General features: G+C 30.1%; 1 protein-coding gene across 2 annotated transcripts in view; it reads left to right on the plus strand.

Moving 5' to 3' along the window:
* The window catches only part of Ih (hyperpolarization activated cyclic nucleotide gated potassium channel Ih), a 283,308-nt gene that overhangs the window by 243,772 nt on the left and 21,956 nt on the right, over window positions 1-17,580 (plus strand). Inside the window, exons 7-9 of one of the 2 annotated variants that reach the window (XM_040716982.2) lie at window positions 1,352-1,456; window positions 10,755-10,904; window positions 17,349-17,567. In XM_040716982.2, the coding sequence (XP_040572916.2) occupies window positions 1,352-1,456; window positions 10,755-10,904; window positions 17,349-17,567 (474 nt within the window). The remainder of the gene's footprint in view (window positions 1-1,351; window positions 1,457-10,754; window positions 10,905-17,348; window positions 17,568-17,580) is intronic. The other variant, XM_040716983.2, reaches the window with a different exon arrangement.

Raw genomic sequence — 17,580 nt, forward strand, 5'->3', positions numbered from 1 at the left:
GATGTCATGTTATAAACAATATATGTGTAAAATCGATCTAGACCGATTTTTTGGGACTTAGCAGGACCGATTTTTTCCTTTGGACCGATCTAGACCGAATTTTTATATAAGACCGATCTAGACCGAACTTTTATGTTTGACCGAATTAGTTCGGTTCAACAAAAAATATAAGGGTCACAGACTGCTCAAGGATTTCCTGAACGAAACCCAACGCAAGACGAAATGAACAAACGTGATCAATATATTTATCTGAACCTAGTTAAAACCGCAACTAATTTTTGCCCCTAAGGGGGTCGAGTATATTGGTATATTATACTTTACAATACGAGTAAGGTGACCACACTTTTAATTCCAGAGAGGATATATTTTTATATATATTTTTTTTTTGAATCTATTAAATGTAACAACCAAGTATTAATGATTCCTATTTGTTGAGGTACGATCCTTCAAATCTTGTTCCTTTTTACAATTTCCATATTTTCCATTTTTGTCGAATTTTAACATGCAGCATTTGACCTTCATAAAACCGGACATGCAGTACCGTAGCTCAGTGAACAACGCGCTCGTGAGAAATTATTCTTTTGAACTCAATGTGCTTAGATCGATACTCGCTGAAACTTTATTTATTTGGTCTATTCCAATCTTGGGACCGGTCCTATTAGTCATTTAAATAGTCTATTTCCATGCCTTAAAGTACGACTTTTACTCGCTAGTGTTAAATGAAATAAAACATGCAGCCACTAGTTTGGGGTAAATTAATTTTACTACAAGTTCTTTGAGGTAACCCTACACAAAGTTACCCAACCCCTGAATTTAAGAATCATTTTTAAATCCCTTATATTTTATCAATTTATAAAAATGCCCCCGGATATCCCGGAAAATATGTAAGAGGATAACATTTCCAGGGGAAAACGGACTGCTGATCATCCTACTCTATTTTAACTAATCCATTAACTCACCCTTTTAATCCAATTAACAAGATGAATTCTGCGAATGGAAAAATTAGTTAAATGCCATGAAAGAAAATAATCAAGTTACGTCATAAAATGTGATTCAAAAAACAGAAATTGAACAATGAGTCTATCCAAGTTAACAGCCACGTTTCGCCACTTGGGCTATAGCCTTTTGGGGAGTAATCATTCATAAAGGCATCAACGTATACATTTTGTATACCTTACGCTCATGAGGACTTTGACAATTTTCACATCTTTATATATCCCTAAATATACATAATTCTTGGGTGTATAGCCTTCTAATACCATTTATTTTTGTATGGTTAGACAGCTGAAAATTTGAGTCGTTCCTAGATACATTATTTTTGTATCTGTTATTTTTAATTTTTTACTTTTAGATATTACAAAATGCTCAAAAGCATACTCGTCAAAGAATGGCGGACAGATTTGATGGAGAAAAAGGAAAAGAAACCATTTCTCATAAAAACAATTGGTTTTTTAAGGTAACCATTTCTTTCTGATTTGAAAGAAATCAGTTTTTAAAAACTACTTTTAGTAATAAATATATATATATATATATATATAATCCTATATTATACATTCAAACAAACCATTATATAACCACTGCAAAACCATTGTATATAAAATACATTCCTAGTACCTACTATATAAATTGATATTCATATACCATTTTTTATATAATATATGACGTATATTAGACTGTCCTGAGTTTCGAGGAAATATTTTTCCCACCTCACAAAGACCTTTTCTTCTAGGGGCCATTAAAAGACATACATTGGAGAAGTTTTATGCCTGTCATGCAATTTTCGTTAGAAAAAAAAGTGGATTTTATCAAAGAGAATGTTAAAAGCTGTAAATCGTAAGGATTTTTGGTATTTTAATAAATCCCCAAAAATGAATATGGTAACCCACACAATTTGAAGAATGTTTGAGAGGTGAGCAGATGGGCTGTACTGATGTTTAATTAAATTAGCTGTGAGATTAAAGAAATAAACAGAGGGCCACTCCATATCAAGAAAGGACGTAGATTAAATTGTTTTCGATATTAAATTATACTTTGAGTACACCAATTTTTATGATTAATGATGTAAATCATGTGAATTTTTAAGCTGGCCCGTTTTTGTTTTTGTTTTTTTCATTAGTAATCTGAAGAATGAATTTTCTTTTCCTTAGCAGTTTTCATAATTATTCAATTCCTGAGTAGTAAACATCCTTTTCTAAATAGATTTAGTTTTATTCAAAACCTAATTGAACATTCGATTGCGCTCATAAAAGACGGATCGTAACCCTGAGGATTTGTTCCGGAGTTATAATTATAAGTCCTTGTTCGACTCGAAGTAGAATTGGGAATCGACATTGAAGTAATTCTAGCAAATGTTCTTGCTTAGATCATTTTCTTCTTTCTCACTTGGCACACCTGATCTAATGAAACGTCATGAGTATTATTCTTTCTCTCCACCGGAAATTTCTTCAAATTGTCAGGGTTACCATGTTGATTTTTGGTTTCCTTTTGTAACCTTCCCCATGTACACAGGATTTGCATCCCTACTTATAATTTTCCAATAGGTCATTGAACCTTACTCTCCGTAATTCATGAGCACAAACACTCGTGGTTATACTTTATAATTAGAATTGATCTTTTCCAGAAGGAAAGACTGCTGATAATAGTTCACGAAAATAAATAAACAATTTTCGGGTTGGCAGCAACAACTCAACTCCCCCATTAATAAATGCTCAGTATTTAAAATCATATTCTTCTTTTTTTGTTCAACAAGTGTCGATTCAACAAATTAACGTTAAACTTTTTCTAGAATACTTTCTTTATCTTTGACAAAAAAAAGGGAAACCCCAAAATATTAAGCACATTTTTGACCCCTTATATTATTATAAATTCATGCATGGTGGTCCAAATAAATTGGGATAATCTTGAAAGTCATATAACGAAATAGGTCGGAACCATATTTTTTTTATTATTTGAATGCTAAATTTAATTAAATTCAATTAGTCATTACGAGATCTACATCTCTTAATAACCTCTGCGACATGCCGCTGGAAGTAGATCCAGCTTTTCTATTGGGCTGGTTCTGGTTTTACATTTTCAATTTACAATCCTTGGATGGATGGAGTAGCCCAAGAAATCAATTACATTTTTCAACAAAACAATGCATCGTCCCCACAAGAACAAATAAGTGAAGGATGTCGTGGCCTCATAATGTCCGCACTTTTGGAGCCTGAACCTGAACCCATGAGATTTCAATCTCTGGGAGAGGGTCGAGCATGAGGCTTGTGGTAAGTATAATTCGTCTGTAGAGGCCCTGACAAAGCTCTTTGCCATCACAATGGAAAGCTTGATCTGGGACAGGTAGCCCAGCCCTATCCAAATTGAATGCCATTAAATGTAGCTTTCAAATAAAAATAAAAATATGTTTCTACCTCATTTAGACTTCGTTCCTTATAAGCCTTTAAAGATTTTCCCAATTTAATTAGACTACCCTGTAGTACAATTTTTGACATATAGCATTTTTTTAATGACTCTAAAGATCTCATCCTCACTTATTTGCAAGAATGATATCTTCACCAAAAAAAAACAGCCACCCTATAAATATTATTCTAATATACTCAAAATCCTATACACATTATATTTATTAAAATAGCTGATAAATATGGCATTAAAATACCGAATACTTCCATAAAAACCAACCTCGGACAACTTTAATAACGATTCCTTCTTTAAAAATTGAAAAAAAGCTTGACAACTCTTTGAATAAATCCTTTGCCCTCTCTTTGTAGGTGTAGCCTCAATTTTGACCCATTTTTTTCTATAGAGCACATGGCAAAAAAATAATCTTTTCCATCATTATAATTAAGTGTCCTTAAAATAGGGAAATTTCAACAGGAATTTTTTTTAGTGCAAAATGTCCTGAGAGGCTTAACTGTCTCGAGCAAATAAGGTATTTGTGCATGCAGAGGGAACAAATATTAAAGATAAAACAGTCTAATCTATATATATATATATAATTGCAACCCAAAAAATAAAGTTTCTGAATTCATACACTGAATATATATATTTGGGTTTTCGTCTGACTTTTTTTTTTAATACTATTTTTACTACCCTTAACTTCCCTTATGCAGATCTTAATTATTACTCTTATAAGGATAACCCTATAACAATGATTAGCTTCTTTATAAGCATTTTTAAAACAATAGTACAGACATAGGTTTTTCCCACTACATAATTATTTAAAAAAAATGATGTAAACCGTCAAAATAGTTGTCTTTAAAGATTCATATAAAGAAGTGCATTTGATTTAAATTATTATTTATTTATTTTATTTTAATAAATTGCTTTTTTAACAATATATAAAAAATCTACACTGACAAATAGATGAGACTGACTTTTTTTGCATGAACTAAATAAACAAAACATATAACAAGAAAACTTGAGTTTTTAAGGTATATTTTTATTTTTTTTTACTGGGTGGACCTTAAATGCTGTGAAAATATTATTTAGACTTATAAAGCTCAAAAAGTTTTAGATAAATCATCAAATGAAATACCAATTTGATACATTATTCTTGATCCATGGTTAAAATGATTCACTCCATTTGAATTGTTTTGGTGAAGACCAAAGACAAAATGTGTCAACCAAATGAAAAAAATTATCAGTCTGTTGGAGCCAAATCGTGCTATATTTTTATTTTCCCAAAAAAGATTTATAGGACGCAACCAACCCCCACAGTAAGGTGTTTCTTTTTATTATTTTGTTTAAATTTCCGGATCACCGCGTCAAAAGCCGTTCCTTTTGATAAAAAAAAACATATAGTAAAGTTTGAGCAAAATTAACGAGTCAACGATCTCTAAGTTTTGAAAATTGTCAATTTTTTCAAAAAAGAGTGACTCCTTTTTCGATTATCGTGAAAATAGTTCACGATACAGCTTTTTTATTATTGAATATTTTTTTCAAAATTGTTGAATTTACTGTACGAAATATTTATGTTCTTCTTAGACAAAATAATATTTAATCGAATAACAATGCAAAATAGTTGAAGAGAAAACTAATACATATATAACGTGTTGTCCCCAATGTTGATGCATTTTCCCAATTTCCTCCTGCAAAACTCAAACTTTATGCGTAAAAGGAATGGATTTGGACCCAGCCATTTCAAGAAAATAAAAAGAAGAAACACTTTACCTCACATCTCTCTAGCTTTTGGAGATGTTACTTTTAGCCTTTATCCTGTTTGGATTTGAATTTGCTGGATTTTGGGTTCTGGTACATTTTGGAGGACAAACTCTCTCAGAAAGTCCATCTAAAATTTGATGTACTAAAAGCCTATCTAATGACTGGTTGAGATAACATTCTCAAGAAAGTAGAAGACTCAAGACTGAAATTTATTATGTAACAGACGGCTTTTTTAGTTTTTATATAAAACTCGAGATTTATAATCATATAAATTAAAAAACTTATATATAATGATTCATTGCACAGTATTTAGGCTCTACTCGGTATATACTCATAAACACAAATAGCTATTAGTTATTTATGTTTATTTTCTTGAATATTATACTTTTTTATTGATTTTAAATTCCTTTAACCTGCAACATTCAAAAATATGAACATTGATTTTGACAGCACTTTTATATTATTAATTACCATTATCTAACCAACCAATTTATGTACATACATACTCATATTTAATTTATGAAAACATGCACACACATCCATGTAGAAAAAATCTTCACTATCATTCTCACAGTACTATTATTCATGTTAAAAAGTACAAAAACTCATATAATTAAAGTTGCATCAAGGGGGATGTGAAAGTTATTGAAATCCTTGAAAATTTCAATTAAAAAGAATTGTTGACATTGATAGACAACATATTTCCGCGCAAATAGGGATCACTTTAAAAACTATACGTAAAAATAGAGAGAAATAATTAATAGAACACTGGGCCAGCAGTTTATGTATTTTTTTATGTATGCTCACGATGTTATTGGCAATTTTTATTTACCTGGTTAATCCTTTTTCTTTCATTCTTTGAGAGGGAACATCAAAGTATATAGTAATAGCAAGTACGTGTTCTCATGAAAGACGGGGAGTTGCAATGAAGGCTTCCTCGGGAGTTATGAATGTGAGTCCTTGTACTTGGAGTAGAATTAAGGATCAACATTGGAGTAATTCTAGTAAAGTCTTTGTTGGATTACGAGTAAAACTCAGAACCAACATCAAAGGATTTAATATCTATATCCTTGCAGAGTGCAATTTCTATTTATTTCCTTCATCTTGCGACTGATAGCAGCTAATCAAATAGCACACCATGACAATTAAACTTCAAATTATTGTACATAAATGACCACGTTTTTTTTTTATCGTACCGGCTGGCCATATTTTTACAACTATAGTTCTAAGTTTAAGTGCTTGTTGGACTCTGAGTAGAATGGAGGTCTGACATCGGAGTAAAAATGGGCTATGTCATTATTTATTTCCTTCTCCCTTCGTCAAAACTACTTGTATCTAATCTAACTGAAACTTCATGGTAGCTTAGCTTCCCTGTTTCAAAATATTCATCAAATAACAAGATACACCATGTTAAATTTATGTTTAATTTTTTAACACTCCAGCAATTCATATTTTATACAATTCCAGGTATTATGATAGTATTTCATTTATAAAAATAATTTCCTTAAAAATTGGTACATCATATACATAAAGCAAAAGGGATTGTTGAATCAGTGCTGAATTTCATACGTTTGACCTAATTTATACTTTATAATAATATATAAATAAGTACTTCTTAATCAGAAAAGGGATTTTGATTAGAAAAAAATAACTTATGATTAATTATTAGTAAACCTTAATTTATCTCTCTAAAACTATTAATCCACCTGCCTTTGGGCTCACGTGGCCTTGTGCACACTTTCAAGGAAACATGAATTTGCATGCTTATTTAAAAATATGTTGTAAATATTATATTAATATAAACTATGTGTGTAAATAAAACATTATTTCATTTGTACAAATACGGTGGTAAAATACAGGGGCTTTTAGTTTTGATTTGTGGTCTCAAAGTTTTTGAAATAAGTTTAAAAACTCGTTTGGTAACTTCTATTTTTTAGGGCTTTATTATTTCCAAAAAAAAAAAACAGAAGGTCTTTTTGAATAAATAATCTAATTCATTTTTAGTGAAATGAACTATTTTTTTTCAAAACAAGGTCAAAAAAAATCTAGAGTGTTTTGATATTTGGTTTAATAATTTATAAGATGTCGATAAAATGAGGGTTTTACCCTGATTAATTGTAATTTATTTATAATTTTTTATTTTAAAGGCGGGAAAAGGTCAAAATTTAGTTAGTTAGTAAGCTATCAGCTAAGAACTTTAGAATTTAGAATTAGAGTCCCATCATATGGATTCTATTTTTCACGGAAAAATATTTAAGGGAAGCAATTTTATGGTAAGTTTAATGACATAAGATAAGAACTTTTTTATTGTCCTCAGAAATAGTAAAAGGTATTTTTAATAAATAATTTGGTTCATTTTTAATTATTTACATGACCTTTTTTAACATCGAACATTTTTTAGTTATATATTTTCCTAAACTGTGTCGACATTTAGTTAAATGACGTGTTTTATGGAAAGTAATATTTCGTAATTTTCGAACTCTAATAATTTAAGAGGCTTGTAGCCCCCCCCAAACCCCCTCTCCTCCTGTGAAATTAAGCCTACTTCTCATAGTTTAGATTTGACTTTTCGTCTTACAAAAGTTTTTTTTTTTATTATACAGTTTTTGAGAAAATAAGTGTTTTACTCTGAATAATTATATTCTATTTATAATTCTTTGTTCCAAACGCGGGAAAATTTCAAAAGTGAATCAAAGTATGGAAAAAGAACTTTAATATATTTATAAATAAATAATAATGATTGGTATAGATCCCAATCGTATGGATTCAAAGTTTCATAGAAAAAAATTAAAGAAAAGCAATTTGATGATAACTTTAGTTATAACACATGTGCTGAAAAGTCCCGGGCTTAAAAAAGAAAACACTTTTTTTCAATCAAAATTGGCTTAATTCATCTATATAATCTTCATCAATCATTCCAGCAAACCCTAACATTTTGATGACATTTTTATTAAATGTTTTATCTTTTCGCTCAAAATAGTTCTCGGTTTTAGCGATAACCTAATTTTTTTGGTCTTCAAACTGTAAGCAAAATCTAGGGATTGTGGAAGCAATTCGAAGTTCAACTCAGTAGTTTTGTCATGGTTTTGATTGACTTGTGAAACGGTGCATTATTGTGGTAAAACAGCAATTTCTTATTCATTCAATGTGGCCGTTTTTCCATGATTTCGTTCTTCAAACGCTCTGATAACACTATTAAATATTGACTGTTGATGGTGTTTCCCTTCACAAGGTTGTTCATGAATATTATGCTATACACATCCCAAAATACCATGGCCATAATCGTTCCAGCTGATTTTTGTACTTTTGAGCGCTTTGAACGATTTGCACCAGTTGCTGTCCACTCAAATGATGATTTTTTTGATTCTGGAGTGAAGTAATGGACCCATGTTTCATCCTTTGTCACATACCGATGCAAGAATTCTGGTTGGTTACGTTTAAAACTGGACAAACACTCCTCAAACTCATCACCACGTTTTTGTTTTTGGTCGACAGTGAACAAACGCAGCACCCACATTAAACAAAGCTTTCTCATTGACAAATTCCACATCTTTTGATATCTTTATGATTTCAGTAAAATCATTCAACTTCACATTCCGATCATATAAGACGATTTTCTGGACTTTTTTTTTTTTTAATTTTCTGTTGTTACCGCTTAATCTGGACGTCCACAGCGTTCTGTATCATTGGTAGAAAGTCAGCAAACCAATGTTTAATTGTTGTTTCTGATGAGCAGAGTCCCCATCAAATTTTTCAAGCCATTACTTAGCTTGAATGGTATTTAGTCTCATCAAAAAAAAAATTAAAATAGTGCCATCTATGTGTGAAACCCTTGACTTTTCAGCCCATTTGCTACGCCTTGATTATTTTCGTACATGGTTTCATTTTATTTATTTAAAATTTTGTATCTTATTCTTTATAGTTCCTTATTAATTCTTTTATATAATATTTAATTTAAATAAAAATTTGTGAGCATATTCCTATTCATTTCAGCGTTTGTATTATTAATTCATGTAAATATGTTATAAAGAAATACAGCAAGTCTATTCTGCAAAGAGGGAAAAATGTTGTCAAAGAAATGAGATTTTTCTTAGAAATATAAATGTTTAATTTCCTTGTTTTTTCCTATGAGGAACCACAAAGTTTACAATTAACTTTGTATATTTTAACTTTTTCCTATTAAACATTGAATGAATATACAGAATGTCTCAAATTTGCAGGATCCACTTTTAAAAGCAACCATTGGGTTTTTTTTTGGTTTTTTTTTACAATTTAACATTTGGAGTTTGCTTTAATCATCTTTTTATGTCCATAAACAACAAATTTTTTGATAAATGTATGAGCTACGGAAGAAAGTGAATAATAGGATACAAACCATGATTTTTTTTAAACTGTATGTATATTAATAAAAGTTGCCCATCATAGGAACGTAAAATATAGACTTTGAGGATTATAAGACTAATTTCAAAAAGGTTTGAGACCGACAATCAAAACCTAAACTTCCGTTTGTATCACCGTGACTAACATAAATCCATACAGATATATCATTACATAATTTATCGTATGATCCTTCTTGTAAAAAAATGATGATCTTTTTTTGCATGTAAAGTTAATTGGTGTTTGTTTTGTTTTGTTTTTTCTAAAATCTCTAAAGTTGATCATATGTTATATATATATATATATATATGGGCCCTTCCACAATATTGTTTTTGTTTTACGAGTAAACGGATTTGACTCAAATTAAATATGTGGTATCATTGAAAGAAAATATTGGATCAGTGACTTTATTCAATTTTGAGTCCTAGAGTATTAAAGAACAAGAAATGAATATTATAATAAATTTATGATAAGTGATATATCATAAATCAAAAGACTTATAGGCAAGTTAAACACATATTCAAAAGCTATTAGTTAACTAAACAAAACAAAACTTATTATATATATTAAATAAATTTTTCTTATGAAAAAAATAGCTATTCATTATAATTATTTTTGACCTTAGATTTTTAAAGGTTGATACATATTGATAGTTTTTAGTTTGACCATTACAAAACGGAACACTTATTAATTTGGTTTGTTAAGTTTAAAGTGGGAAAGTGATTTACTTAGGAGTAGCGGTGTGATTTGTAAAAATCACAACTATTAAAAAATATATTAAAATTTTATTCAATATACCTATGGGTCAAAAGTATTATAATTGCAGATCATTGCATTGGTTTAAGTGATATTACTTATCAAAATTCAACACACTTAAATTGAGTCAAATTGATCAAATATTTCATTTCTGAATAGGCCTACTATCAATTTTAATACCACATAACAAATTAGAGTCAAATCATTTTTTCCTAAACATTTGTATTTAAATAAAGCAAATTAAGAGCTACAATTATACAAATTCATGCATAAAGATTTCATCATCAAATAACATTTTTTTACGTAAAGGATTTTTCACTAAATAGTGTTAGAATTTTTATATATTTTTCTTCTTTTAAATAATCAAATAGGGTTTTGAAATCATAGGAAACTTTTACCTTCCAACAATATAAGGATATTTGTCATTATAAAAAATGTAATACTTTAATTATTTCTACATATAGTTTTTGAGTTCCTTGGGTGTCTTTATGCGAATATTCAATTTAATTTGCATGATGTTGCTTATCGGGCATTGGTCAGGATGTCTTCAGTTTTTGGTACCCATGCTTCAAGGATTTCCATCAAATTGTTGGGTTGCCATTAATGAACTGCAGGTAATTATTTGTTTTAATTTTGTTTATATACAAATATAAGGATATATGTCATGAGGATACTATTGAACAATTTTATAGCCCACTACTCCTTTCCTCAGAATTTTTCTAATTTAAAAAAAAATAGAATCTTTTTCCATTTACAAAAACAAAAATGTTTTTTTTTAAATCGGATTGATTTTGTTATATTATTTGAGATTTTTGAGTTTTTGGTAAGAAAATTTTGGTTGTTTTATTTAAATTAACAAAAGACCTAACTGACGATTCTGGGGCGTCTGCAGGGGCTGGGTTCGATTCACGGTCACTCCAAGTTAAGGAATATAGATTATGTAAATTGACACCAAAAGACTATTTTTTATTTATTTGAAGGCTCCATTTAATGGCATTCAATCATTTATAACGAGATCTGCCTTTCATGATAACCTCGGCCACACGGCCTTGGAAGCTATGCACGCCTGGACGACCACGTGCAGGTCCAGCTTGGCTACTGTATGCCTAATGGACTTCTTCAGGGCAGCCAAAGACGAATTATACCTAGCACATGCATCATTGCCTCATGCTTGACGCTCAACTAGAGATAAAATATTTGGTTTCAGGTCCGGGCTGTATGTAGGCCAAAAATAAGGGCTCCAAAATTGAAGACATTTTGAAGCCAATGCATCTTGCATTTTTTGGCGTTATGGGCCGGTGCAGACAGTGGTCTTGTTGGAAGGTGTAATTTCTTTCAGGACTATACCATCCATTTAGAGAATGTTAATTAAAAGTATAAAACCAGTACATTACCAAAGATGGATCCTCACAAGGTTGCCTGGGCCTCCCAAAGCTTTCTTCACCGTGCGACCGAGGTAATCAAGAGAAGAAGATCTCATTATGAATAATTGAATGTCATTATTATGTGTGAAGCTTTAAAATAATAAAAATTGAAGGTTCTACCCCGTCTAGTTTGTTCGTTTTAAGCCTTTAAAGATTTTCCCAATTTATTTGGACCACCTTGTACTATAATGTTTACAAATACTTATATCAGTGGAACTCCATAATACCAATTAAAGGAACATAAAAAATGAATTTTTCAAAATAGCACTTCAATTTTTTTTTTTTATATATTTCTAAAATGAGCTCTTTTTTTTACAGAAAAGGTCACCCTTTTATCTAAAAATAGTAAGGGCGATCCTTTTTCCATATTCCCCCATTTTTCTCCTGTTCCCAATGACGTCGTTCATACCATCTTGGCATATTATTCCGCATGTTTTTACTTTTATGATATCACGCAACCTTACCTCCTACAAGAAACAGAAAAAGTTCCCTAAATCAATTTGTAGTTATCCAAATAAGTCAATCATACCTACTGCTATTAATCTCTTATAGGTAATCCCAAACTGTCAATGTGATACTATTTTTCTACAACTTTTAAAATGAATAAATTAGATATGTATTTCATAATATTAAAATCCTATTTTATTCGATACTGAATTATAATATTACTTAGTAATATTTTATTAAAGCGTAGCTGTGCATTTTTATTCTATATGATATCCAAAATGTCATCATAAGATGGCTACTATATTATATATATATACCATGAAAAGGGATGAACAAGAAATTATATTCCTGTCCTTTCGGAAACGGAGCATAAGTGTAGAATAATTTATTACTTTATTTATTTATGAAATAGCCATGATATATCAAGTCAGAGGAGGTAATCGACAGCCCGCCCCATTCCCCAACCAGGATAGACATTCTGTTAGTCCTTATCCCGCTTTCTCTAAGTAGCCACGAGGTTTGTGAATATCCCATATAGTGAATCCATAACCAAGGACTCGATAACTTTATCGATAGGTGTGATACGATGAAAAATTTCACTTAATAAGTAAAAACAAAGAAAAAGGGCTGATTTGTTAACTAAATAACATATCTAAAATTTTAGAAAGAAGTTAAATTAATTAAGTACACAAGTCCACCAACTTTTACTTTTTTCAAAAATCTTTTGGAATTCCATATTTTATTTTAATGGCATTTGACCCCTTGATCCCAAATCTATCATTTGTTTTTCCCTATTGAATCAGCCTATCAAGAATTTTCAATTTAAATTTTGAATTGGTTTTACCCTTTTTAAAGGTTTGAAACAAATTTTAAGTAATAATAAAATCTGTCACAAACATAAAAATTAGTTGACTATTTGGAAAATGGTATATTAATTTCAAATATGTTCTTATAAATGCGATTATCCAATTGAGAGAAAATGCCATTTGAAGGTTAAAAAATCTCTATATTTTATAAGTTTGCTTGAAATGGATTAACGCCTTCTTTTCTCAATTGCTTTTGCAACGAAGAAAGTTATTTGAAGCATCAATCATTAGGGTTTCTTTTTACATAAAAGTATTTAGTTGTAGAATGTTAAGCTCCAATATTGATTTGTTTTCAATTTCACTGAGAAGATAATCAATAAAGAGGAACTGAATAATAATAATATTACAATCAAACCAAATTACAGTTCGTAGTCAACGTGTCAAGTACTGCCTGAGCTGAATATGTAATTTATAAGATTTTGAAACGACAAATTTTGTTAACTATTCGCATAAAATAATTTATTTTTTTGTTTTCAATCGACTTTAACGTTACGAAATAACGTAGTGTTGCACTTAAACTGATTTGACTATGTTCTATTTTTATAATACGTAAGTAATATTGGAGGATTTTTAATAGTATACAAACTGCATTGGGATATAATTTTCCCTATAATTCTTTCGTACGTGATTGGAAATTTATTCATTTTCAAAGGTTGATGTGAAATGTAGGATTTTCTATATACTTACATGTGTACATATAAGTATATCCTCAAAGAACTACGTATAATTAGAAAAAAATCCAATATATTTCAAAATACCAAAACATTTCTCTTTTTGGTAATTTAGAAAGTAACTACAACTATAACACTGGAACGGCTGTGGTATAGTACCACCATTCACGGACTGCTGAAATTAATTCAACTATAAATTTGCCAACAAAATAATTTCAATGTTAAATTAACATTCTAACTTTATTTTAAACAAATAACCTTTCTTTCACAAAGAAACAGAAGAATTGCGGAAAGTCAGATAGTAGATGCATGGAACTCGTAAATACCTGGAATAAAGAGAGATGTTTTCCTTTTCCCATATGATTCATTCTGTTTCTTTTATACAATAGCTTTACGGAAGAGTCATTTCGTATTTTTCGATTTATTTTAATGCTTTATAAGAAGTGTTACAATCATCCGATTGAAGCCAATTATGTTCCTTTCTATTTGATAACTTGTTGCAAATGAGAATCCAACATAATAATGCCCTTTTCGTAGAAGCCCTGATCCCTTATTGAAAAAAAACTTAGACAATCAATTTTCACACACATCTATTGAGGCCAAATTTGTATTGGGCATAGATAGAATAGATGGTAGTCACTTGGTGTCAGTTCCAGACTGTAGGGTGGATGTATAAGTACTTCCCATCCAAGCTATTGGATCAAAGGTTTGTGCGGCCTGGCGTTGTCTTGATGACGTCATGTTGTCTCTTATTCAAATGTGATGGCTGCTTCTGTTCGATCGATAGCTTCAAACAGTCTAGTTCTTAACACTAGAGGGTAGAATTGATTGGGGAAAATCGCTCGAGCCACTGTTGTGCAGCACGAACGAAAAGAGTATTGGTTCTGTATATACTGCTAATTTTCTTGGCTGCTTTAGACGCGTGTTTCCCTTTCAGGTGATAAAAATGTAAAATATGGCGAATTTCTTCCTTTGAGACCTCCATACTGTCCAAAAAGTGTTTGTAGTATATACTCACACATTTAGAACACCTAATCGTATGATCCAATGGGACCCATAATAAATAAGATATACATTTTCTCCCAATGTAATACAATAATATATCAGAGGTAAATAGGTGCAAATATATCGTTCTTAACATTTTTCAAATGTCAGACTACAGATCTCAGCAAAGTTAGAACTTCCTCACATTTTTTTTAATTATAAATTTGAAGCTTAACAATTATTATTAATATAGGAAATTTTAAATAAAAAGCTTAACCATTGAATATGTTTATTTCCAAAAAAATACGAACGAAAATTCAAGGAGGTATTTAAAATGGAAACAAAATGACGTTGATGGAATTATGTATATTTAAAATTCCATCACTAAGGATTAAACATTAAGTAATATTTTAAGGCAAATTCTAAATTGTATCAAAATTAGTGTTAAATGTTTTTTTTTTTTGTTTTCAGCTTCAAAAAGAAAAAAAAATCAATTGAAAATATTTCTTACGAGTAATAGTAAGAAATTTTAAAAAAATATATATTTTTTTCAACAAATATAATATGATATCAAAATTTTGACATTTTACCTCTAATTGGTTTTATTACCCATTTGCAACATAAAAAAGAAGGTCCAATCAATTGTACCAGTAAAAAAAAAAAATACTAAAAAATATGTATACATCGAAATAATAATAATTCGTGATAAATATTGGCAATTTTGATATGAGCTTTATTTAAAATAAAAAAAGTATATGAGTCTCCAGCTTTTGGGAACAATAAAAATCAGCGTTATATGAAATCCGCATTGTACAAGAATTTTTTGAGAACTAAAATCTGCAAAATGAGACAAATTATTTTTCATAGATCTTTTTAATATTTGTCCATTCTGTTTGTTTCAGTAAAGTTTGGTAATGAGTAAATTTAATCATCACGATTTATTTAAAATAAGGTAATAATATTCCCCCCCCCCTCCATGTACCGATTTCATCTATGTGTGAAGCCCCGGACTTATCAGCTCATATGTAGGTTGAGGAGATAAAAGAAAGGCTGCAGTTAGAAACATTTTAATTGAATACTAAAATAAATAGTGTTCTTTTTTATACATCATTCCTTTAATATGTACAAGGGATTACGTAAATAAATATATATAAATAAACATTATAGTTTAAACTTATTGCTTCATATAAAAACTTTCAAAAATTTCTATCAAAGAGGGCAGTTAAAAAATAAAAGCACCAAATAGCCTATTTCATGCAAGCAGTGTATTTTAATGGGGGGAAGTTAAGTGTCTTTAATTTAAAATTATTTAAAAAATGAAGCACATCAATAATAATAAATAATTTCATTAATAAAGCACATCTATAATTCTTGCTATATAAAAATAATTATAACCAAAATAAACACTAGAAATTAAGAGGTCGGGTTAGAAATTCGAAAATAACTTAGGATTGACTTTAGTAGCTTCTTATGTTGGGGGTGATACTGATGGACTTCTTTTGCCGCTTTGTAAGGGTATATTGGCTCATAGGATGTAAGCTTTCCAGAATCTAATGTCTTAGAGTTTAATCAAGCAAAATCAATGGCTTTAAACTTTTGTGGAGACTGATTCTTCCTTTCAGATAATCCAAAGAGTATCGAAGCTTTGATTAAATTAAAAGGTCTATTTTCAAGACCCTTACTGTTGATGGCAACGAATCTTTGCAGCAGAATTTTGACAGCCCTGGAATCCACAAAGGCTTGTAGTATATTGATAATAAATTCCCCATAATCTTTTCATTGTTTATAAAGTTTGATACATTTGGCAGAGATCTAAAATTGTGTGGTAAATTTCCTACCATTCGAAATATACATAAGGGAAAATAAAATTATTTTTTTTCAATTTTCTCAAAGTCCTAACAAATTTAAATAGCAAGTACAAATAGAATGAGCCTCGTCTGTTGGTTTAATAAAAGTCATTTTAAAATGCCAGCGTCTAGGAACAATGAAATCTTTTGTCACTCTTTTTAAAGGGAAGTAAAAACAACCATTGCAAAAGGGGGTTTGCACCTTTAGGTCATAAAGGTTTAAATAGTTTTTTCTATGGATTCTTCCTTTAATTTCTTTGGAGTGTTAAGATTCCTAAAGAAGACAGGCTTCTTAAACTTACCTCATTATATCTAGAATAGAATCCCTATTGAATATAGCTGACCAAATAATGAGTTGAGCTGCAGGTCATACCAAGGGGTGAGTAGGAACTTTCTCGTATGTGAGGTCAGTACCAATCATGAGTCTATGATAAAACTCGTTGTTTCCTCCATTCAACGTCAAGTTTTCTGGACATATCAATAAAATTTTGATATATATTTTCGGGATTATATTCAATAGAACTGCAATTATGCCTCCAATGAGTGATTTAGGCCTTTTATGGGGTTAAATAAGAGGGGTTTTGTTGGTGTGACATATACCAACCGATCTATTTTTGTCTTTTTGGAGGAAAGGATGCCTAATTGAATAAAAGTAACGACGTGATCTTTCTATTTCTTTTTTTATGTCTACAAATTACTCATTTGTATTTAAATACCCCTATAATACAAGTTTGAAGTTTAATTAACCGCTTCGAAAATTAAACCTAGCCCTAATTATATGTAATCCTTAAATGTATCATTCTTTTCAAAAAAAAATAGGAAGCGTATTGGCTTGAGCAGTATTCTTGGGCACTATTTAAAGCAATGTCACATATGCTATGCATCGGATATGGACGTTTTCCTCCACAAAGTCTCACAGATATGTGGCTAACCATGCTTTCTATGATCAGTGGAGCAACTTGTTATGCCATGTTTCTAGGACATGCCACAAATTTGATTCAAAGTTTGGATTCATCAAGAAGACAATATAGAGAAAAGGTAAATATTTAAT

The sequence above is a fragment of the Lepeophtheirus salmonis genome, chromosome 7 (genome assembly GCF_016086655.4).
Source record: "Lepeophtheirus salmonis chromosome 7, UVic_Lsal_1.4, whole genome shotgun sequence".
NCBI lineage: Eukaryota > Metazoa > Arthropoda > Copepoda > Siphonostomatoida > Caligidae > Lepeophtheirus > Lepeophtheirus salmonis.